Source organism: Neofelis nebulosa, chromosome 8 (assembly GCF_028018385.1).
Source record: "Neofelis nebulosa isolate mNeoNeb1 chromosome 8, mNeoNeb1.pri, whole genome shotgun sequence".
Classification (NCBI taxonomy): domain Eukaryota; kingdom Metazoa; phylum Chordata; class Mammalia; order Carnivora; family Felidae; genus Neofelis; species Neofelis nebulosa.
In genome coordinates, this window is record NC_080789.1 from 93,482,468 (window position 1) to 93,508,181 (window position 25,714).

A 25,714-nucleotide genomic window follows, 5' to 3' on the forward strand; every position below is an offset into this window, starting at 1 on the left:
GCAATTGAGTCTCGCCACTGGATCTTTCTTACCAACAAGCAGCTATAGTGTACTTTAGCTATCAAGATAAAAATGCTCCCTGTGACACAGCTGCGCTTAGAAAAGGTAAATACATGTCTCTAGAAACAATAACACACATGTTAGAAATATGGCTTCACACCTTACCTCTCTAGAATGAAACATATGAGCCCAAAATCAATTTGTGAATTATGGAAGTATACTTTTCTAGAGGGAGAAAATTGGGAAGGCACACCATATGGTCTCTACCTGCAACAGTTTCTACCTATCCTTCAAAGAGCAGTTTAAATATCACTTTGTCCATGAATTTCTAATAAAAATTAATCTTTCCCTCCTCTGTGCAGTTATATAACTTTGCACCTCTTATGACATTTATCACCTTCTGCCATGTATGATTGCCATTTGTATTGTATCTCTACCATTTTTTGAGGACAGGGAACCTATCTCACCAGATTTTGTCTTCATCTCTCATACTTAGAACAACTTCCAGGTAGAAGTCACTCAATTGGTGATGTTTCCTTAGTTGAACTGAATAGTTAAAAATACAAATAGACTCTTATTTGTGTTTTATTTGTAAGTGTATTGTAACTGAATAATTAAAAATACAAATAGACTCTTATTTGTAAGTGTATTGAGGTGAATAACTTATTTAGCTGAAATAGTTTCTTTGTCTTGGTCTAATTAATGAAAATCATAGCATCTTAGAATTCAGATTGGCAGGGCCTCAGGGGTGATCTATTATAATCCATTCCCAACGTTCATATGAAAGGCATCTCCAACATTCGTAATGAGTAATTTAGGCAAAGGTAACGTCATTAGGCACAGGTAATGTCAACTATATTGGAATTGGTGACAGGCATTGAGTATGTGCGTTTTTATGTCCATCCATCCATCCATCCATCCCATAACCGTGCTTCGTATTAGTGATGCTACTAAAATTAAACACTCCAAGTTTTAGATACATATGAATCCCAATATTTTCCTTGAATAATCTGATATTCTGTACTAGAACATCTCTTATCTGTTTATCTGCCATATGAGCATGTTACCAGGTTATAGAATAATAGATGTCTACTTGGTCATGTTAAGTCACTTAATTGTAACTTTTAGTCGTATCATGTACTGTTTTCCAAACCAAGATTGTAAGTCTATGATTACATTGATATATTTTAGATTTTTTTTTTTTGTGGATATTTTACTCAGCTCCTCTTACACTGATAGAGAATTTGTTTAATACTATTACAAATATATATGTATCTCATTTCTTAGCTCTGGAACAGAATTTTTCTTAGAATGATAGAATATTTATATGCAACAAACATATAACTTAATTGTTTTTTCACTAAATTTGATTCTTCAGAAGACTTACCAGTTCTATGTTGTTTGGGTTCATGACTGACTCCACTGTACTCCACAAGAGTACTTTTATTAAAAGTTGCCTCAGATACCAGCTGAAAAGTGATATTACTATAACATATTCCTGGCAGCCAGTGATTAAATACTGTTTTTCCCTTAAAGAAATCTGAGAAGAAGAAAAAAAAAATCAATTATATTACAATTCTGGTCTCCTAAATGCCACGGTCTGTTTAGGAAGTTCTAAACAATCATAATTAAATTGCCATAAAATAATATCCCCTTCAGCTTCTGGCATGGTCAGTAATACAAACTTGGCATAAGGTTAGAGGTGAAAATTTGGATCTTTCGGTCCAAAATCCTGAAAAGCTTTTTCCACAAGAATTGGATACAATTGGAATTAAATTTTTATTGCAGGGACATTTGGTGCATTAAATGGAGAAAATAGTATATAGAAATTATCGAGATTAGGTTTATGCTAGCCATTTACTTTATGATAAAAATCAAAGATAGTTTGCCACTTTATGACTTAGGAAAAAATAATTTTATAAGACATGTTTTCACTAGGCTCACTTATAAAAACTGGCCCATTCTTAAAGTAGAATGGTTTATCTGCAAGTTGGCAGATAGCACTTGATCAAAAACAGAAGAAAATACAAATCTGGATTTCATTTGGAAAACATTAGGAAAATAATAAATTTAAGATTCCAATCCAAATCAGAAAGAAACATGGGAAAGAAACTAAAAATATCACTTATTGAACTAAAAGCCAAAAATAGTTTAAAGAATTAATTAACTTAAAAAGGAGAGCATATTAATTAACTTATTTTAAAACTGCTGGCTTTAAACTCAACAAAAATTCCACAGACTGCATCTCAGTCATTCATGAACTTGGATTTGCAGGCAATCACTAAGCAAATAAGGTCCCGTTTATTATTTTGCAGATACTCTGTTCTCATGGAAAATAAAAAATGTGATTAATTTGTGGAGTTCATGATTATACTTATTTCATTTTTTAAAGTTTCGAAAACTATAAAATCGATGCATGTGTTTTAAACAATGTCTCATAAAAATATCCATGGAAGAAACGAGTTTGTAAAAGCAACAAGTCAAAAGGACACTTTTCTAGATATCATGCCCTGTGTAGTTTGGGACCCATTTTCCACCTCCCTAATACATGTTTCCAGTCACAACCAGCCAACAGAGAAAGTTACATGTCGTATCCTGAGAGTTCTAGGTTCTTTTCCTTCCCAATTCACTCCCAATGGAGCTGAATGCTCCCCTTCCACCCTTCCTTCTCTATCCTCCTCTAAGAGTCTACTCAGAGAAGTTGAGCAGGTTTTTTTGAGATTGATTCCCATAGGATTGTCTTTCTCCTTTCCCACCAAGACACTACAAACAATGAAACCAATTTTTGTATTTTAATGCATGAAATCATTTAGCTGGTCATACAGATAAAAAATACATCCAAGGGTACAAAAAAGCATTATCATTTGCCTTTGAGAATAGTCTTGGACCACCTCCAAGTGAAACTTGGTGGAAGGTGACTTTCTAGCTTCTTAGTTCTAGAAATGCCCTTCTAACACACCTGGAAGGAAGTGGTAGGGTGACGTGTTTCTAAGCTTAAGTTTGAATTTATTTCTTGTACCAGACATGCTGTACATATAAAGTGGTAATAATTTGAGTATTTCTTATGCTTATGCATTGCACGTGACTCTAGCAAACCAGATGTTCTAAGATTCATGACGACAAGATTTTCATTAATTAATACTTCTTTGTAATGGTTCTTTCATGGTCAGATAGTAAATCCTGAGACCTCTTTAGAGCATGAGAAGAAGACCTTTTGGCAAACATCATGTAAAAAGGAATCGTTATCATTCATCACTCTTCCTTTTGCCTCTTACCTTTATATAGCATTGTTCGGAAGTCTTTACCTTCCCAGTAGCTTATGTTTACTCTTGTGAAAACATTGTATTTTTCTGGATAATGAATTTCAAACAGGACTCCTGTTTCAGGAGAAGGTTTATAGTCATATATTGAAACACTGGTTACAGGTAGGGGTTCTGCAGAAGGGAAGTACATGGAGAAAGGAGAAGTGGAGGAAAAGGGACAGAAATCATTATCAGTACTTGAAAGTACCAAAAATTATGCCTATCAAAACCTTATATACTTTTATTATCCATGAGCATTAAACTGCTGCATACTTATGAGCTGACTGGTCTACTTAGCAGTAACTAACAGAATACATTTAGAAGGTGTTTTGTGCCTTTCAAAGAACTTTCATATTCATTTTTCCACTTGCCTTTGCAACAACCCTGAGATCTAAGATGAGCAAATGTAAATACTGCCATTCAACCGATAAAAATGATGATGATTCAGAGACTTTAAATTATTTGTTAAAAGCAACTTAAGTATGTGGCAGAGCCAATGTCTTCAAATTCCTAGTTCATTTTTCTTTTTTCCAAGCCAAGAAAACTTGATATTAAAAACAGACCTGCAGCAGAAAATACATTTGGCCCTGACCAAGGATAAATGTTTATGTCATCTTTTATTTTTGTGTGTGAAGTTACTACTTATTTTTCTATATTAAGTATAAGAATGTAAACCATCCTAGGTTGTGAGAATCATAATTTATGGTGTTTATCAAACCCCTCTTCCTGCAGAAGTTTGAAAAAATGTTCATTTATATTTCGCTTGACTTATTAATTCATTACAAACTTTTTAAATACTCATTTTTTAAAACTGCAATTTAATGTATGTGTGCATCTCCTCCATAACCCATTCTTCAGCAAAAATCTTGTAAAATAATTGAACTCCTGCGCCCCTCTTATGGTGCTATTGGATAAGTTTTACTTGAATTCATTTTATTCGAGAAAATCTTTTAAATAACTTAGTTTGGAGTCAACTATTGTATTACAGAAAAAAATAAATTTGATTCAAAGTGTTATCATTAGCAATTCTTGGAAATCATCTATAGTCCAAAGGGAAGCAATATCCTTACTTTAAATTTTACACTTTGAAATTTTCAATTTTGATACCATAGGACAGCAAAATTTAATTTAACTTATTCCACAATTATCAAGTACCTACCTTGTTTCAATCTACTTTGTCTCAACCAATGAAAAAAAATATTTTTCATTTTGCCCTCCAGGATCATAATCTATTTTAGCTTTTTCTTCTGATTAAAGAGATCCAGGAAGGATTGAAGCAACATGTTAAAGCTTTGATTTTTCCTGGAATTTTCTCAAAAAACCAAGCCAAACTATCAAAAAGTCAGGAAGGGCCTTCAGATTAGGGTATATATTGTGATCGTGTCCCTGTAGACTAAATGCTATATTTTCTGGTTAAAATGTTTCTATTTTATCTTTGATGTGTCCTGAGTCTTCCTGCTTAAAGGTAACAATTACAGAGTGAATTCACTTTGTCATGTTAGCAAACCCACCAACCAACCCCTGAAGACTCTTGAGTATTGCTCTTTGATTAATCCCAAAGAAGTTTTGAACTATTTGAAGGTCTTTCTTTCAACCCAGTCCCTTTACTAACCCAGGGAGTCTACCAAATCCACCTACTGCCTCTGGATCTAAGAGAACCAAAATGAAAGCTAACAACAAAAAGCAGCCACTGAGCATGGACTCTTCCAGGCCTGGAGTCCTGTTTCCCACCCTCACCAGGGTTCTGTCTATGGAAAAGTGAGAGGCCCACCCAATCTTTCATTCCCTGTGGCATGGAGTATGCACATCAAAGCCACAGCCCAACTTTGAAATTCAAGAGATAGATGAGGATTACAGCATGGGTATTTTATTTTGTGATATTTTTTTTCTGCTGCAAGTTACTTAAATTTAAACTAAACGAATTTTTAAAAATGCCTATTTGCATGTTCTCTTCTTATAGTTCTCTGAGCTTCAACCTAAGTGACCCAGGTCAGCTATAAATTCTAAACTGCAAGCCCAGGCATTACAGAGGCAAATTCAATCCAAGAATAACTATTTTCAACGGCACTCAAGTGCATTCTCTAAAAATGTTTTACTGTCTCTCCAGTTCCTTCCCTCATTCTTTTTCTTTTTTGCGATTAGGGGTGTGCTATAAACCAGAGCTGTTATTATGTGTTTTTCAGTGATGGCAAGGTTAAATTCTGATCTAATTCAATATTCCTTCCTCTTTACACTTCCATTTCTTGCCTTGGGGACCAGGCTGGACTAGATAAAGAAATAGAATTGTTAGAATATGTGTATCATTTATTACTTTTGCTTGTTTATAACTTTTTTGTCCTCAATCTTTTTATTGTTCCAGAAGTTTAGCATTACAAAATATATTTGCAACTCCCTCATATAACTTACTCAGATCCTATTTGCCTTCCTACAATGGCCAGAAGTCAATTATTACTCTGAATCTGGTGGTTATCTTCTGATGTGTTTTTATTTTTATTTTTATATGTGTACGACATCCATGTGAAATGTTATTTTACGTGTTTTAAAGTATGTTAACGGTGTCATATTATATGAATCATTCTGAAGCTTACTTCTATTACCTATCACTGCTTTTGAGCTGTCCATCTTGATTCTAAAGTGTATAATTCACTTTAGAATTATACACACTATACTGTTTATCTGTTATTTTGTTAGATAGATCGCTTTCAGTCATTCACTTTTGCAAATAATGCTGCAATAATCTTGGGACATGTTTCTGGAAGCTGGAAATCCTGGATAGTATGGTATGCACATCTTCAATTGTATGAGCTATTGTAAAAATGTGTTCTAACTTCCTGTCAATTTACATTTTGATAAGCAGTGTATGATAGTCCCTCTTTTTCCATATTCTTATCCAGCACTTGCTCATATCAGCCTTTTTAATTTTTGCCACATGAAATTTGCCATGTGAAAGTTTGTTTCTTTTAATTCATGAAAGAGGTTAATTATCTTTTCTAATGTTAGTCATTCAGCTTTTCTTTTCGTAAAATTGGTTCTTTTGCCTGTTTCATGGATTCTTTTTCCATATTCTTCTAACTTGTAATACAACTTTTGTTGTATTCCACATGCCCACAGGTTTTTTTTGTTTTGTTTTGTTTTTGTGTGTGTGTCCTGTGCCTTCCTTCTAGATTTATCTTCCTTGTTAAAACACATCACTTAATAGTTATTTAAGTTAGAGTCTAAGTGTTAAATTCTCCTAGACTTTGTATTCTGGACAGGTTCCTTATCTTCATTCTTGATGTAGTTGAGCTGGGCATAAAATTACAAGATTTCCTCTCACTACTTTTAAGCTATTGCTCCATTGTTTCTTTAATCAATTACTGTGCAAGAGAAAACTTCTGTCAGTTTTCCTTTGTAGATACGATACTGGTTTTCCTTTGGTAGGTTCTAAGCTTTTTATTTATTCTTGGGAATCTGCAGTTTCACCATCACATATTTAGGTGTTGTCTTATTTTTGAATTACCCTACCAGGTATTTGGAATGCTTTGTCCATCTACAGATTGATGTCACTCTTCAAGTCTTGGAAGTTTTCATAATCAACTCTTGAAATATTGTGCCCATCATTGCCTTCATTCTCTTTTTCTTGAACTCTTAACCTCTTAAAGCCTCTCCCACCTTCCTACCTGAGAATTGTAAGGCAATTATAATTATAAAGCAATCACACAGTATTATCTTTGTTTACTAGCTATTTAACTGTTATCAGTATAGAATTTATCCTATCTACTGAAGTTTTTCAATTAAATTTAAATTTGATGCATTCAGATAATTTTGTCTCATCTAACCAATTAAATATTAAATTAAATAAGTGTATTTTTAATTTCTAAAACATTTATTTTATGCTTTTTTGATATTTTTGTTTAATTTCTGCTAATCTTTGCTTCATAATTTTTTAATCCCTTTAAATTGATGCAATTCTTATATTTATTTCTTTGAACATCATAGCATACTGTACATCTGTTGTCAGATTGCTATATAAAATATAATTTGCAATGTTAGAGTTGTTGTTTTGATCTTTTTTAGCAGACATTTCTTTGTGTGTTTTGAAATGCAGGCCCTAGGCTAATTTTTTGTTTTCTTTTTGTCCCATTTCTTGTTTCCTGCTGTTGAAGCAGTTTAGCCATAGCTTTCTTTCGGCTCACCACATCCCCTAGTCTAGAAACAGGGCATACGATGTTACCTGAAATTCTTCATATTGTGGGAGATAGAGTGGCTATCACAAATTCATTCCAAATTAGAGGATAACTAGCTTGGTCTTTGATAGTATGAAGAATTTCAATCCATATTCTATTGGGGCCCAAGATCAGGGCTGTCTTCTTTCAAATACAGAGCACAGAGGCCCCAGGGCTTCAGTGCACCTCCTTGCTTGGAGTTTCTGTTGTGTTATTCTTAGAGACAACTAACTTATTTTTGAGGCTACCAAAGTACTTATGGTTTTCTTTTTGCTTTGTGGTAGGAGTAAAGAGTGCATCACAAGCATGTATTTACTGCATTATTTTTGCTAGAAATCCTAACATTAAATGCCCATTTTTTCTTTTAATCAAAAAAATTTTAATGACATTTAATATGATTATTTTTTTCTCATTAGGTGTCCCCATAATAAAATCTGATGTTTAAATTGAAGACTGTTTTGTGTTCCTTAATTACCTTTGAATCATTCATGACAATCATGAATAAGAAGTTTCTTAAAGTTCTGTAGGTGACTATCTTAGATAGATGATGAAGAAACAAAACAAATGTGGGGCGAATACTATTTTCAAGAAAGTGGAATTAGCCCTGTGCTTATGGGTAACTGCTAAGTGCTGAGAGGTGCTTCTTTCTGAGATTGCTCTGTTTTTATGGATTAAAACTAAAAGAGCTGTTGGGTCAGTGACCAGTATCCTTGCTTTTGATGTGATCAATCTAAGAATCTACCTGTTCTAACACATTCCTCTTGAGGGAAAGAAACCTGTGACTAGACCCTCGCTTCTGATGGAGAAAAAAAAAAAAGACTGTTCCCAGGTCCCAGGCCATAAGTTCCTAACTTATGTTTAGATGGTGATCTGGAGGGGCACCTGGGCGGCTCAGTTGGTTAAGTGTCTGGCTTTGGCTCATGTCGTGATCTCATGGTTCATCAGTTTGTGCCCCGTGTCGGGCTCTGACCCTCTGGTTCCCTCTCTCTCTGTCCCTCCCCCCCCCCCCCCCCCCCCCCCCGTCTCAGAAATAAGCATTTAGATGGTGATTTGGAACCTAACCTGACATCTCAGCTCTATTCAAACAGGCTACTGAGGTGAGCTGGCGGCAGCAGCCTCCTGTGGTCCAAGAGTCATGGCTCCCAACACACCCATAAGCTTAGTTCAAGTCTTCACCGTTTCTTTCCCAGAATATTTCAAAAGCTTTCCAAATTATTCTCCCTGCCTCAAATCTCACCTTAATTTTTTCTACTTGTTTCTGCTCAAAATCTTTAAGCCTGCAGGCTACCTGGTGCTCTCACTTTTGTCAGAATCTCTGCCTTAAACCAGGTACTTCTACCTCACTGCCTCTGCCCTGCCTAATCTGTGTTGACTCTCTTTTGCTTCCAACCCCTTAAGTAATTTTCTATTTAATGACATTGGTATTGTTTGTATTTATTGATCTTATATTAAGTGCTACACATTTTGTTAAGGAGTTTATTTTAACATTTCTCACATTACAAAATATTGACATTGTTTTACAGCACCCTCTCCCAAATCAGCAAACGTACGGCCCCCAAGACAAATCTGGCCTGCCACTTGTTTTTATATGACTTGTGAGGTAGGAATGGCCTTTACATTTTTAAATAGTTGACAAAAATTAACGGAAGAATAATTTTTCATGACACACCAAAATTATATGAAATTAAAATTTTGGTGTCTTTAAATAAAGTTTTGCTGGAACACAACCATGCTTGCTTGCTTATATACTGCCTATGGCTGCTTTTGTGCTGCAACAACAGAGTTGAATAACTGCAACAACCACAACAAAAAAACAAAATAATTATTATATAAGTCTCTACAGAAACCCCAACCACTGGGACAGATTACAGACTTAGAAACTAAGATTTAAAGAAAATAACAACCTATCTAATGCTACACATATGGTTTCTAGATTTCTTTACTTGCTTTAAAGTTCATACTTTGAACCACTACTCAAATTACCTGCTTGACAATTTGCCCATTCCAACACACGATTCAGGATTCTATGACTTGCCGCTCTGGTATAATAAGCTTTCCCCAATCAGATCTTACTGTGTCATGTCTTTGCATCTGTCACCATTCCTCATCTCTTATATAAAGTCTACACTCCTTTGTAAGGTAGTCAAGGTTCTTCTCAAGTTTTCTAGCCTCTTTTCCTATCATTTTCTGGAACCATGGATGCTTGCCATCATAACTCCTTGTAATTTACAAGTGGGTCATGCTATGCAAGCCTCGATTCTTTGCAAATATGCTTCCCTTGATTCTGTTGTAACGCTTTACATTCTTTATTCATTTAGCAAATTTTCCTTAAATTTTCAGTATGTGTTTCTTTTAAGGTGCCTTCCCAATGTTTCCTAGGAGAGCTGGGCAGTCTCTCTCACATAAATCTCTTATAGCATTTATATTTTTGTAATGGTTTGTCTGTTTTTCACACTACAGTATACCATCTTTCAGTGTGGGTATTTATTTATCTTTATTTTTCTAGAACATAAGATGTGACATACAGAATGTGCACAATAAATAAAATAAAAACTCATGCATTATTTTTATTTATAATACATTATATTTGTATAATGTATGGATATATGTTTATATTTGTAGAATATATTATAAATATTATATTTGAAGAGTGTCTCTAAAGTGTTTGGCAATGTTTACAACTACTCTCTCTCAGATTTTGCTAACCCATGAGACAGGGGGATACAAATAACAATTCCCCAATTTTTAAGCAATTGTTTTCATGTATTAATGTATCTATTGAGAAGCAACTTCTCTCTAAAGTGCAGACAATATACTGAAGGTTCTCAATCAATTAAATATTAATCAGATGTCAGAGCCTAAGGGTTGTAAAATTCTTTTGAAATGGCCAACTGACTTCTTTGTGCTGATTTTTTTTTTTTTTTGCCATGTTTCTCAGCTTTCTCTAAGAGCGTCAGACTCAGAACAGCTATAGACAAGTAGCAAGGGACTGCCCCAAGGCCAGTTGCTTTGTCATTGCTTATTTCATCAAGACAAGCATCTAACACACAACAAATGACTGCAACAAATATACCCTTTTATTCTCAAAAACAATGTGTCAACTCCTTGAGCAGATACTATGCATGCTTCCTAAACTTTAAAAAGAACTGCCTGTTATAAAAATAAAGATGGCAAAAAACACATCATTAACTGACAAATAATGGTAATTTTAGAGCTCAAAACTAATCTTAGTCATCATGTACTTTAATTCTCAGTTTTTTTAAAAAGAGGAAGCTGAAACCAAATGTCACCTTTGTGCCTTAATATTTGTGCCTTAATTCCCAGTTCTTATATTCTGAACTTATTATCCCTTTTAAAATCTGGGGGGATGTAACTGAGTCTTTAAAAATGAGAAGATGAGAGATAAGAAACCATCATTAATTAATTTTTGCTCTTTAGAAATCAATGCAAATTTCTTCTTCCACTTAGGATGTAGGAAGCTACAAGTCAATGTCACACTCAACCCCCAACAAGAAGAAAAAAAGAAATAATCCATGAGATCATAACTTTTCTTGAACCTATCAGGGAAAGGAGGTTGCCAGGCAATCGAATGAACTAAATACTCAGGAGTGGCAAGCCCCCTGCAGACAGGAGGGACTTTCTCACCTGTAGCAAAGCATGGCAAGAAGAGGAAGGGCCCCATTAAAGCAGGAAAGAAGACAGCAACTAAGATCTTAATGAATTCATAAGGGCTGAGTGTGTTTCCAATGACAGTTTAGAACTGCTCTGTCCAAAAGAATAGTTATTAGCCACCTGTGGCTATTTTAATCAGACTCAGAATGAATCAAAATTAAATAAAATTCAAAATCAGTGGCTACTGTACTAGACAATGCAGATATAGAATATTTCCACCACCTAAAAGTTCTAAGACAGCGTTAGTTTCAAATGATTGGGAGTCCCAGACACAAGTAGAGTCCACACTCTCTTTCTAGCTCTTATTGTGGGCTTTAATCAGGTGCTCAGGAGAATATTGAGGGTAAGAGCCTCCCTTCCCCCCAGGGGGTTGGGGTGGCACAGGTATGCAGTTGATAATTTGCTCCACTAATAGATCATGTTGAAACCTTACTCAATTCCCTGGATCTTTCCTGAATACAAAGCAGAAGCCTTAAGGCACTGGGGAAGGACAGAAACAACTTTCTGTTCAAGTTCTCAGTCAGGCAAAGATACCCCCTTCTGAGGGATGGATAGAAGTGAAAGAGTCTGTTCCTGGGACAGGGGCAGAATCTCCCTTGGACCTATGATCATGCACTCATACAAAGTAGAATTCTACTACTACTGGGGAAAACACAGAAATTCCAACCCAAGTAGACTAGCTGTCAGTGTATAATGAGGGGTAGGAATGCTGACAATTTCCCAGCAGGATCACAGGATCTGCCTAAGCCCGAGGCTGGATCAGGAGAACTAAAAACCTCCCTTACGCTCACCAAAAATTTAGCACTAGTAAAAAGCAACAGCAATCCATTGTGAGAAGAGGGGCAAAATCATGGAGACCAGTGGTGCAGGTGTTCAGGACTTATCGATACTGAGGGTAGAATTGGAGCACTGAGAAATATACTCATCCACTGCTGGCAGAAAACACTGGAAAAATTTGAAATCTGTGATGAACTGAAAGTGACAATACCTTAAACCCAGCTTACCTCAATCTCCCACACTAACAGTCTGGCAATATAGTAGATTAAAATTAAATCCAACAATATAAAGACTTATGTTAAGTATAAATGCTCTAAGCGAGCACTGTCAAAATTGGTACCCACTAGCCACATACACTACTGACCACTTGACATGAGGCTAGTACAACTGAGAAGCTGAATTTAAGCTTTATTTAATTTTAGTAAACTTATGCTTAAAAGTTATATGCAAACTTTTATATTGATTATATACTGAAATAGTAATATTTTAAATAGAGTGGATTAATATTAATTAAAATGTTATTAAAATTAATTTCACCTTTTCAGAAAAATTTTTAATGTGTCTACCCCAAATTTAATATACATATATGATTAACATCCTATTTTTATTGGATACTGTTGGTCTAAACACTCTGCTTAAAATTCAGACATTTTCAGATTGGAAAAAAAAAGTACAATGCTAAGAAACCCATTTACATATAAAGACATAAGTAGGTTGAAAATAAAAGGATAAAAAAAGTATACCATGAAAAGACTTAACAGAAGAAAGCTAAAATATCTATAGTAATAGCAGACAAAATCAACTTCAACACCAAGCATATTTCTTGGGATAAAGATGGCCATTGCATATAGAAAAAAATGTCATGCCTTATTAGAGCTGGTGCTTGTGTCTCAGTCCTGTGCTCTCCCACTGCCTCCCTAAAACCCATACAGTCCACGAAGGGGGTGGTCCTTGATCAGCCGGCTCTGGTGGCTTGGAGACTTCTGTCCCTGGGCCCCACAGAACTGTAACAACTGGAGAGGCAGTTGTTGGCAGGCTCCCATCCTGAGGGCACTGCACAGGCAGTAGACTGAAACATACCACTGGTGTGTCTGTGACAAAGGTTTATTTAGTTGTCCTGGAGCTTCAGCCTGAAGGGCAGTCTTCAAGTTTGCCACACATCTACAGACTGCGCAGGGAACTTAGGTCAGGCAATTCCATTTTTGTAATCTTTCTAAGTCTTGCTACACCTTGCTAGTACTTCCCAGAAAGGAGCTTGTATACCTGTCTGGAGCCCTGATTTTTACAACAGTTGTCCAGGGGACTCTTCCAGATCAACTGGTTTGGAAGTCAACAGGGTTTACAGTTGTGGTGCCTCAGGACTTTACATACTTGCTTACCTTAAAAGCTGCTGCCTGAGAGCATGGCTTCCAATCAGCCTGAAACTAAGTGTTTACTGAGATCCCTCCCTTTGGAACACTGACAAATCTTAGCACTCCCACTGGGATCTCCACTGACAAATCTTAGCACTCCCCTTAGCATCCAACTGGGATGCAACAAGAATAAATCAAGCTGGGGGCGCCTGGGTGGCGCAGTCGGTTAAGCGTCCGACTTCAGCCAGGTCACGATCTCGCGGTCCGTGAGTTCGAGCCCCGCGTCGGGCTCCGGGCTGATGGCTCGGAGCCTGGAGCCTGTTTCCGATTCTGTGTCTCCCTCTCTCTCTGCCCCTCCCCCGTTCATGCTCTGTCTCGCTCTGTCCCAAAAATAAATAAATAAATTAAAAAACGTTGAAAAAAAATTAAAAAAAAAAAAAAAGAATAAATCAAGCTGCTTAGTTGATCACAAAGGTTCAAGAGTCAACCAAGAGCTAGGGCAAGGTTGAATGATAATGTTCTTCTCCTGACATAAGGCCACTCCTTCAAGACTGGGAGAGACAGTTGTTTTACCTAATACATAGATACAAATACAGAGAGTCAAGCAAAATGAGGAAACAGAGAAATATGTTCCAAACAAAAGAATAAAATAAAACCCCAGGAAAAAAACCCTTAATGAATGACAAGTAATTTGCCTGATAAAAGGTTCGAAGTAGCCGTCATGGAGATGTTCACTGGACTCAAAAGGATGAATGAACAGTGAAAATTTCAACAAAAGACATAAAAATATAAGAAATTACCAAACAGTAGTCACAGAGCTGAAGAAGGCAAGAACTGAACTGAAAAATACACCACAAGTATTCAACAGCAAACTAGATGAAATGGAAGAAAGGATCAGTAGAAAACACAGCAGTGGAACTCACCCAAACAGAGAAACAGAAGAAAAAAAAAAACAATAAAAAAAAAATGAAGGCGGTTTAAGGGACCTGTAGGACTGCATCAAATAGAATAACATTTGCATTCTAGAAGTCCCAGAATGAGAAGATAGAAAGAGGCAGGAAACATATTAGAAGAAATAATGGCTGAAAGCTTTCTTAACCTGAGGAAGGAAATAGACATTCAGGTCTAGAAAGCCCAGAGAGTTCCAAATAAGATGAACCCAAAGAGATGCACTCAAGATACATTATAATTAAAATGTCAAAAGTTAAAGATAAAGAGAGAATCTTAAAAGTAGCAAGAGAAGTTTCATACAAGGGAAGCCCCGTAAGACTATTAGCATATTTTTCAGCAAAAACGTTATAGACCAGAAGGGAGTGACAAATATATTCAAAGTGCTGAAAGGAAAAAAACTTCCAACCAAGAATACTCTACCTGGCAAGGTTGTCATTCACATTTGAAGGAGAACGAAAAAGTTTTCTAGATAAGCAAAAGCTAAAGGAATTCATCATCAAAAGAAAGGACATTAATTAGTTATACACACATACACACACACATAAAATTATTGTTATCATCAAAGTATGATAAAAAGAAAGGACATTAATTATATATATATATATATATATATATACACACACACACACACATATATAAAATTATTGTTATCATCAGAATATTTGGGATCTGACTAGACATTTTTCCAAAGAAGACATACAGGTGTCCAAAAGGCACATAAAAAGATGCTCAACATCACTAAGTATCAGGGAAATGCAAATCAAAACCGCCACAGGATATCACCTCACATCTGTTAGAATGGTTATTATCAAAAAGACAAGAAATAACAAGTGTTAGTAAGAATGTGAAGAAAAGGGAACTAATATGCATGGTTGGTAGGAATGTAGACTGGTGCAGCCAGTATGGAAAACAGTATGTATATTTCTCAAACAATTAAAAATAGAGCTACCAGAGAGCTACCAGATCCAGAAATACCACTTCTGGGTATTTATCCAAAGAAAACAAAAACAGTAATTCAAAAAGATATATGCATCTCTATGTTCATTATTTATAATGGCCAGGATACGGAAACAACCTCAGCATCCATCAACAGATGAATGGATGAAGAAGATGTGGTGTATACCTGTGCAGTGGAATACTACTCAGCCATAAAAAGGAGTGAATTCTTGCCATTTGCAACAACTTGGATGGAATGTGAGCATATTCTGCGAAATGAAATAAGTTAGACGGAGGAAGACAGATACTGTAGAATCCGTGTATATGAAAATCTAAAAAACAAACAAAACAAGGCAAAACTCACAGATGCAGAGAACAGAATGATGGTGGGGTGGGCAAAATTTGTGAAGGGGATCAAAAGGTACAAACTTCCAGTTATAGAATAAATAAGTTATGGGATGTAATGTATAATGTAGTGACTATAGTCAATAATATTGTACTGCATGTTTGAAAATTGTCAAGAGAGTGAATCTTAAAAGTTCTATTGCAAGAAACAAAATCTGAGACTCAATGGTGACAATAGTAACTGGACTTGCTGTGATGATCTTGCAGTATATACAAATATCAAATCATTACGTCGTACACTTGAAACTAATATAACTTTATATGTCAAATGATACCTGATTATAAAAAACGAAGACATGGTAATCTTAAAAGTTTAAAGATATAAAGTCAAACTTCATGCAGAGTTCAAATTATGCAGAGCATAAACTAAAAGAAGTGCAAGGAGAAACAGACAAATCCACAGATATAATTGGAGACTTTCACACACCACTATCCATCATTATTAGAACAAGTAGACAGAAAAGTAGTATGGGTAGAGAAGGCTTGAGCAACCAACTTGACCTGAGATGTATCAAAACTTCACCCAACAAGTGGGTACAGAATACATCCCAAGATAGACCATATTTGCGACCATAAAATGAACTGAAACAATTTTAAAGTAATTGAAATCATATAGAGTATGCCTTTTGATCACAACAGCGTTTACCTAGAAATTAATAAAAATGTTTCTGAAAAATGTCAAACTTTTGAATATTCAACACACTTCCAAGCCCACATGTCGGAAAAGGAATCACAAAGGAAAATAAAGATATATTTTGAATAGAACTCATTGCACATGCTAAAATATCAATGAGATATTATAGAAATCTCTTACCATGTACCTACTTATCATTTACTTACTTATCAAATGTCTTTACGAACCGTTAGCTCAAGGGCTGACTGCTAGAGCTTTGTCTGATCTTGAGTGGCTGAATGCATGTTCATGAATGTTAGGTCAGCAACACTTTTATTTTGCTTTGTCTTAGTCTTTTTTTTCCTCTGCTCTTTCTCCCGTTACTTGCTCAGCTACATTGAATTAATATTTATTGTTCACGTATTAAGTATAAAATTCATGCCAGGTGCTTATGAGATTGTGAAGATGAATAATGCAGGACTTCTGATTTCAAGAAATTGTATTATAGCCATTGTATACTTAGATCTGTTGCCATACCTATTAACTCTCAATTCACCTTTTTTCTGCAGCTTGTTTAAAATAGTATTTTAAAGAACAGGCAAGTTCTTCCTTTAATTCTAGTAGGTCGTAGATTTGTTCATTATATCTATAAACCTTGAAGGTCTTGGGTGTGTGCCATTCCATTCCTAATTTTTAGGATTCAATATTGATTCTGAGACTCTGCCAAGGGAAACTTTAATTAATTTCTGACAGACATATTAAAAATATGTCTCCTAGCTTGATTCTGAGTTCTTGCTTCCTGATGTTTCTCTTTCCTTTCATCCCAAGAGAAAAATATCACGATGTTCTTTTCCTTAATTGTGGCGAAAATGATTGCATGTAGCTGACATTTAAAAAATCGCAGCCACTGGAAAATCTGCACTAAAGAACAATAAGCAAAAAGAACTCCACTGAGCCATTAAATTGCTCTAGTGATAAATTCTAGCATCTTATAGATAACAGTTTTTCTTTCAACATATACCTCAACATATTCAGTAGAGCTGTATCTTACTTTGAGATTAGATATTAAAGTTCCAGAGAGTAAAGTGAAAATCACATATAGTTAAAATCACTCCTAAGAATTCCTAATACCAGCATCACTTCTTTACTTTAAGACATGGGCTACTGAAGGTTAAAATGCCAATGATTTGTTTTTCTTGGTGTTTTTCTTGGGCAGTGGAAGCCAAGGCTATTTTGAGGGCGAGGTCAAGAATAGAAACTGATAAATAATGATATCTTTTTTCTCTCTCTCTCTCTCAGCTAAAAATGTATAATTAATTTTGAGCAGGTTAAATACGAGTATAAATTCATTGTCTCAAAACTCAGATTGCTTAATATGAGAATATGTGTTCTGGAAAGAAATAGTTTAGTTATGATCATACTATTAAGTTATATAGCAAAAAATTACATGGCCCAATCATGAATCTAAAATTGTCATTCCGTCTCAAAGCATACTATTTCACTGAGTTTAAAGCAGAGTTTTTAAAAATAAAAGGGAACAGTTAAACATTATCAAATGCTGGCAAGCAGCTGTACTCTTAATATAAAGCAGAACTTTGAATTTACCTCACCTGACTTCAAGGCGATTGATCTTGACATTCTGGGCTGCCTTCCTTTCAGTGAGAGCCCCAAGAAAATATACCCCAAAAAGAAACACAAGAGGACGATATTACAAATGATGCTTACTTGTTAACACAGTGATTGATCTGGAAGGCTTGGTAACCACATTTCCATTTACCACTACCAGAGTGATTATGTAATAAAGGCCATGATAATTAGCCTTAAACGTAACAGGAGGAGGCAAAGTGCCGTTGAATTCCTCAAATTCGAAGAAGTAATTTTTTGATTCCCCCGTTATCTTCACGACATACACAGATGATGGACTCGTGACATCTGAAGCTTCTAAAGAGACAATGATGCGATTATCATCTTGAACAGTTACGCGGAATGTTGTGGCATTCTGTTTGAGAGAAGAGAAAAAAAAGGACATGAAGGTCAAATTGAGATTATTGGCAATAAAATTATGCTGAGATCATTTTTCTAAAACTAGTATTTGTGATAAGCATCACACAGGTGTTTTAGCGTTCAGGGAAAAGCAGGAAGAGAGAGATTTAACCCTCTTATGACTAATGATCTTCTCAGGCTTTCGCTTTTGATTCTTCTCCGTTGAAAAGCTGCTTTCCAGTTCATGGGTTGTATTGTGTAATAAACACAACAAAAAAAATCGTGGAAATGAGTAAAGAATGAATGAATGAAAATCATCTTGGCACTGAACTTCCAGAGAAGTCCTTGGTTTCAGCTATTCTGGAGAAACTATATGGTTTGAAGCACTCTATTTTACGTTGGAAGGAGTAATGTCGTGGTAGTCCCAGGGAAATTCTAGAAGCATGTTGTAAGGCAGTTATTTCCTCTCTCACTTTTCACCTGTCAGTTCTGAAAATAAAGTCAGGACTGAGAATCCTGTGATAATCCTCCTCATTAAAGGTTAGCCAATCTTTAATAAGAAAAGCTGAAATGCTCTTTGAAGAAGGAACCAGACTGAGAATCACTGGGATCTGTGGGAACGGCAGCGGTTAGGGGAATGAAAACTGCTCCAAGTGTCTAGATAAATGTTTATGGACAGCATTTGAAAAGTCATTGTGTACTTGGTTTAAATATTCCTTCCTGAGTCTTTCCCGTACTGCACAAGCAGATTCAGTCCTTCTGCTCTCTGATACCAAACAAGACTCATATACTTTATATCAGTGCTGCTCCATTTTTATTTTTTAATTGTTTTATTTTTTTAAGTTTATTTATTTTGAGAGAGAGCACGTGCATGTGCACACATGCGCATGCACAAATGGGGGAAAGGCAGAGACAGAGAGGGAGAGAGAGAATCCCACGTGGGCTCTGTGCTGTCATTGCAGAGCCCAATGTGGGGCTCCATCCCAGGAACTGTGAGATCATGACCCGAGCTGAGATCAAGAGTTGGATGCTTAACCGACTGAGCTACCCTGGAGCCCCACTGCTGCCTTGTTTTTAATTTATCTTCTGGGTCTGTGGGGTCCAAGAAAGTTATTTCACTGCTCTGAACCTCCGATTTCTCTTCTGTGAAAGTGGGACACAAAAACTGCTAATTCTTGTTTAGGACTTACATGGATCCAGATATGAAGCTATGTAGTCTATAAACGTGATCATCTCATTTAATATTCAAAATGACCTCATGACATAGGTATTATTTTTCAATCTCAGTTTGTAGTTAAGGAAACTGAGGCTCAGAAGGATGAAGTCACTTGCCCCAGGCCACACATCTAGTTTGGGCTCTTAAGCACTTATCACACAAGTACCAAAATTGAGTTCCATTATTGTTCCACATATTTATTTATCTTCCCCTCTTGATTTCTTTTCCTAACACTGAGTCTGACACACATACACAACTGGTAAGTCTCTGTTAAATGAATGAAAGCATTGCTGATCGCATTAATTATATGTGGACATTTGCCTCTGAGAATTAACCTAATGGTACCTCACACATTGTCAGTAGCCAAATCATGCATACAATACATATATCAGCTCCCTAAACGAGGTTAAAGTGTACCTAAAAATGTTTTTTCTTATTATTTGGATTTTTTAGAAATCTAGTGTTTACAGGTCCTAGTATTTGTAAGGAATATCTGGCCATTGACAGAAGTTTAATTCTATGTTAACATTTAGTAGATTTAATTGTGTTTATGATATTATAACCATACTAGACCCCAAATCCTCTAGGGCCAGGGGCTGTGTCTCATTGCTAGCTGCATCTGGAGTTCTAGGACCACTGCCTGGCATATGCTAGGTGCTTTGTGATCCGGTCAGTCGTAGGCAGGTCTCTCTAATATAGAACAGTCAGTATGGACTGATGTTTAAAATGTACTTTTATCCATATTGTCTGTCATCCTCAGACACATGGGCAGATTTCTAAAATTGTGTTCTTTTGGTAAACATAATAAACATTTAGAAAATGGGACGCATTCATATTGCCAGTGATCCAGATGGAACTGTGACGCTAAACCAAGCATTGAATATCCAGTAACACTGAACTCTGGCTTTTATTAATTTTTGGTTATAAATACTGGTTCACCAACTCAGAAAACAGTTAAGTTTACAAACATCAGGTTCATAATGACAAGAGTTTTTTGCTCTATGTTTTATTTATTTTTGAGAGACAGAGAGAGAAAGCAGTGGGGGGGGGGGCACGAGCATCAGAAGGGCAGAGAGAGAGAGGGAGAGAGAGAATTCTAAGCAGGCTCCACGCCCAGTGCGGAACCCAACTCGGGGCACCATCTTATCTCGTAATCGTGAGATCTTGATCTGAGCCAAAATCAAGAGTCGGAAACGTAACGAACTGAGCTACCCAGGACCCCTGCTCTATGTTGTAGTAGCCAATAACAGTTTTTGAGGTAATGAAAAGAGAGATAAATAGACTCAGTTTTGTAAAGTGTTTAAGAAACATATATCTAATGGGTCATGATGCTTCACAGACAGTGCAATCTTCCAGGGAAAGAGACTAATCTTCCAAAATCTAATGACAGCTTTGGGCATGATTGTATCAGCCATGAAAATAAGTATTGGCCCATGTGCTCCCAGGTTGCCAAAAATAAATCAGGGTAGGCTAATCAGATTCAGTCAGTGGGACTAATGAGAATAAGGCAGCAGGCCAAGTGAGTCTAGGCAGTGAGCCTAAAGAAATGTCATCATGCTATTTCTTCTCTGTCCTCTTTGCTTCAGCTTTTCCTGGAACCTATATTCAGGAGAAAATACTGAATGTATGATACAGACATGTAATCCTTGCTGGGTACAGCAAGAAGGAAGACTTATAAGTAATAGAAATGGATAAACTTAGGCAAGGCCAACATGGATTTATTTGGTGGATAGAGAAATATTTAAAACTTTTTTTTTTGAAACCGAGTAATAGTATTGCTTGACTCTGCAATGAAAATATTTTTACTGAAATTTTCTTTGCATAATAAAATTTAATACAGAAATTTCTCCGCTCCAACACCCTCATTTCACACTTGAGAGAACAGCGGTGCAAATGTCACACAGCTAATTGATGTCAGAACAAGGTTTAGGATCCACACATCCTTACATCTCCTGGTATTTCTCTTTCATGAACTAGAGGTAAGTTGCTTGAGGCAGCAAAGGGAGCCTGGGTGCTTGGCCTCAGTAAGGAAGGGGGAGCCCAGGAGCCTACGACCTGTTCAATGGTCAGTCCCAGGGAACAGAAGCTACTGGAGACAGAGTGGGCAGCACTAAAGAGCAGGAAAATGCAGGATGAGTGTCTAGAATGTGGGACAAGGAAGAGAACTGGCCTCAGAGATGTTGGAGTCAGACGTCTTAGGAACATCTCTGATAAACACAGCAACTGTTATGTACTGATCCCCTAATCTGGATCAGGCTTTGCACTTGGCATTTTATGTTTTTATGTTTTTTTTTTTTTTCATTACAACAATCTTAGAAATAAGTGTCATTTTCCCTATTTTACTCAGAGAGGTTAAATAATCTGCTTAAGAACACAGCAATAGACTTGGAATCAGAAGGTTTGAGTTTCTATTCCTTTGCTGCAGCCTATCATCTGAGAACACAGGGAAACAAGATCTCTTAACTTCATCTTCTTAATCTGTAAAACAGGGGTGATTCCTATAACTCATGGGATTTTAGTAAGAATTAAATGGCTTTTATAGAAATGCTAATAGAATGAACTCAATAAATATTGGTTGTACTTCAAAGGTTCTGGTGTTTTAGTTAAGTGCTGAATCCCTCAACGACCGTTAAACTATAGAGGTTCTATAAACATCCATTTAACTAACTTCAAAACTCTTTGGGACTCTGTAATCATGTTCACTCGATGTTATATTTACAGAATATTGGAGAGCTATCCATTTTGTCAATTCAACAACAAACAAACATTAGCTGAGCTCCCACTTGGTATCAGATATCTTGCTGGGTGTTGGCGACAGGCTCTGAGGGGCACTTGAACTCCTGGAGCTTGGACTCTAGTGAGAAAGGCTCACTCGAATGCATAATTTTAACACTATGTGAGTACTGCTAGTTTAGTTACAGACTTTGAAAGCCTGTCTGGTTGATGCCTGTTTTTTCTGCCTGGCTGGAATCCCTTCTTAGATTGCACCTCCTTATTTTGGAGCACTGTTTCTTTCCCACGATAAAGCCAACAAGGGGTCCGATGGGGGTTGCTAATAGTGCCCTACTCCCAGGTCAGTACCTTGACTCAGTCTGGGTGAATCATATTGCCCAGTCCTCCCTTCACGGAGAGAGCCATAGGGAAGCTCATGTGGACCAAGTCAGCCAACTAGAATGCTTTCTCTGAAATTTTATGACTGGAATTAATGGGAAGGAGCTTTTTTTCCCTCTGGTGCCAAGTATGTATGGATGTAAATCTGGAGAAGTCAGTATCTATAATTTCTGTCATGAAGAAAGAATTGGGGGAGAATCCCTGATACGGTCTGAGGCCCTGGTTTCAGACTTTCTATGGCCCCGCCCCTGGGCAGTTTGGTCACCTGAGTGAATAAATTCCAGTTTATGGCTTAAGTCAGTTAAGCTGAACTTCCAAAACCTACAGTCCTGGTCAATACAAGAGAATTGTTCAGTGCTATCGCCATGTAGAGAAGAAAGCAATTAATTCGGCTTCTGTGATGGGCGTGAGGGGAAGGTTTCAAGGTGGAAGTGATGCTTGAAAGAGGCTCAGGAGTTTACCAGGGAAACAAAGGTCAGAGAGTCATCTAGAGAAATGGGAAGAAAAGACTCCACAGTCCTCTGTGGTGGCTGGATCATAGTAGGACCTTCAGAGGGGAAGGTAGATAGCCCAATTCAAGATGTGAATTTGAGTATTTCTTGGGCCAAAAGAAATCGTGGACTGTTTTAATGTAGAAAAGTGACACGATTAGGTCACAGTTTAGAAAGGTCAATATAATTAGGAACATGGACCAGTATAGTTAGGAATTGCCCGAGTAGGACCACCTAAGGCCAGTGGACTGTTAAGGAGGCTGTTACAACCATTCAGGGAAGACCTGATGAAAGTCTAAGAAAATGCTGCCTACACCAAATCTGCCTGTGTGACCTGCATCCAGAACATTATCAATGCTCCACTGGTACCCCAATCAATGATTAGACTTATGAGAGGGCATTTTAGAAGGAACAATTAGAATATTCTGCTGTGCTAAGGTTACCACATAAGAAGTAATGGGATGCTCAATTCTTTAAAATAGTAATATCAATGGTGTCCGGTGCTTATATAGCATTTATGGCCATACTTCTCTGCAGACGCTATGTAATTCATCCGCTTAGCCTCCTGTGCAGCTGCAGGAAAACTTCCAGCAACATCTTCTTTCCTTTTGGTTCCTTCAGGAAGATCAAAGTCCCAGAGCTGTCCTGACAGGACTGAGCTCCTCCTGACACTTTCTCAGAATTATGCACAGCACTCTGTCGGAAATCGTCAGAACAGAATTTAGATGTTGATCTCAAAGGCTAGGGATGGCCTCCCACTAATTTTCCATTATTTGTGAAACCTTCAGATGTGTCTTGAGCAGCAAGCATATATCAGGAACGGTGCAGGATGCTGGGGATTCACTCTATTTAGGAGTAAAGAGGAAGACAGGTAGTATGTGCCTTTGTCCTCACGAGCACTGTGTCTGACCAAGCATAGCGATGGTGATGATGGTAAGGATGATGATGAAAAGTAAACAACACTAACTTACACAGTTATGTGCTTGGTATGTGCCGCCAGAAACTGCTGTGAAGCTCCTCCAGCAAGTTGCTGGTATTTACAATCTTCTGTGTAATACCAGATTTCTTTGTATGTGACCTAAATGTATGTTTTCAGGTGGAACATGTCAGCTCTCCCTCCATGCCCGAGTCCACATTCGTGACAGTTCAACCTCCATATTTCTCATGCCTAGATACCTTCCTTCACTTCTGTTTTTATGATTTCATAATGCAGAGTCCTCATCTCTTTTGCCTCTTTTTTGGCAAAGGGGTCCACACTCACACGTCAGGCAGGTGATATAAATGTGAGAAGCGGTCTAGTAGAACAGGATTGATGGATGAAATAGTTAGCAAACGGGAGGGTGCACACATTACCTAAAAGCGTCCTTAAAATGCACAATTATAACAAAATAAAACTATGCTGGCCAAAGAAAACACATTTGAAGTTCAGTGTCAGCCCAGAGGCTGACAGCTCATTACACCCGAACTTGTTGCACTGCCATTTCCTTGATCAAACACCTTATCTTTGGACCGGCAGCTTCCCGTCATACTCTTTGCTCTGCCCAACCAGAGTGCAGAATGGTAACAGAATTTCGTTACCCCCTATGCATTCATTTAAAATAAATACAAATGGCATTTCCTTATCAAGTTACCATGTATGTATGTGTTAACTGGCATTTTATTTTTATTTATTTTTCAGAGAAAGAGAGCTTGAACACATGATGGGGGAGGGGCAGAGAGAGAGGAAGAGAGAGAATCCCAAGCTGGCTCCTGTGCTGATGTGGGCCTCAATCTCCCAAACCGTGAGATCGTGGCCTGGGTTGAAATCAAGAGTTGGACGCTTCACTCACTGAGCACCTCAAATGGCATTTTATTATATACATATGAATGCAGTCATGATTTCCGGATTCCCAATACGGACTTGTGGTGGAAGCTGTACAGAACTCTTAATTTTGGAGATTAAACGAAACATGCCTAAGGAAAGAACTTAATCTGGCATTTTTAAGTTGGAAGAATTATGTTATGCTGCGGAGATGTGCCAAAATTCAATGTGATATTTAGGAAAACAATAACAACCATATATCACATTTTATATTTTATAAAGCACTTTCAAACACATTTTCTCATTTAATCCTCAACCCGTCTCGTGAAATCATTATCTCACTTCACAGATGAAAACACTGTGGTGCAAAGAAATTAAATGGTTTCTCCAGGCTACTCTGTTATAATGGGGAGGAGCTGGCGCTCAAGGCAATTCTTTTCTTTTTTTCTTTTTTAAGTTTATTTATTTGTTTTGAGAGAGAGAGTGAGAGTGAATGTTGAGTGAGTGGGGGAGGGGCAGAGAGAGAGAGAGGGAGAGAGAGAGAGAGAGAGAGAGAGAGAGAGAGAGAGAGAATCTCAGGCAGGCTCCACACTCAGGGCCGAGCCTGATGCAGGACTCGATTCCACAACCCTGGGATCATGACCTGAGCTGAAATCAAGAGTCAGTTGCTTAACTGACTGAGCCACCCAGGCACCTCAAGGCAATTCTTTAACTGCAAATTTTATGACTCTATAACACTACCGTCCCCAGATTGTAAGATCCTGGAGCCAGAATGATTTCCCAAACACTACTTTTCATATCTGTATTTAATTGGTGGTGAACTCCCTCAGCACAGACCATGACTTAATCCTCTAGATTATGCTTGATAGATACTCCAAAAGGCTGGTATCACAAAAGAG

At 37.0% G+C, this 25,714-nt stretch overlaps 1 protein-coding gene across 2 annotated transcripts in view; it reads right to left on the reverse strand.

Moving 5' to 3' along the window:
- PTPRO (protein tyrosine phosphatase receptor type O) overlaps positions 1 to 25,714 on the reverse strand; it is a 248,354-nt gene that overhangs the window by 95,891 nt on the left and 126,749 nt on the right. For both annotated transcript variants that reach the window (XM_058743573.1, XM_058743572.1), the window contains exons 2-4: positions 17,939 to 18,212; positions 3,276 to 3,434; positions 1,388 to 1,540 (exon numbers count right to left, since the gene is read on the reverse strand). In XM_058743573.1, coding sequence (XP_058599556.1) covers positions 1,388 to 1,540; positions 3,276 to 3,434; positions 17,939 to 18,212 — 586 coding nt within the window. The remainder of the gene's footprint in view (positions 1 to 1,387; positions 1,541 to 3,275; positions 3,435 to 17,938; positions 18,213 to 25,714) is intronic.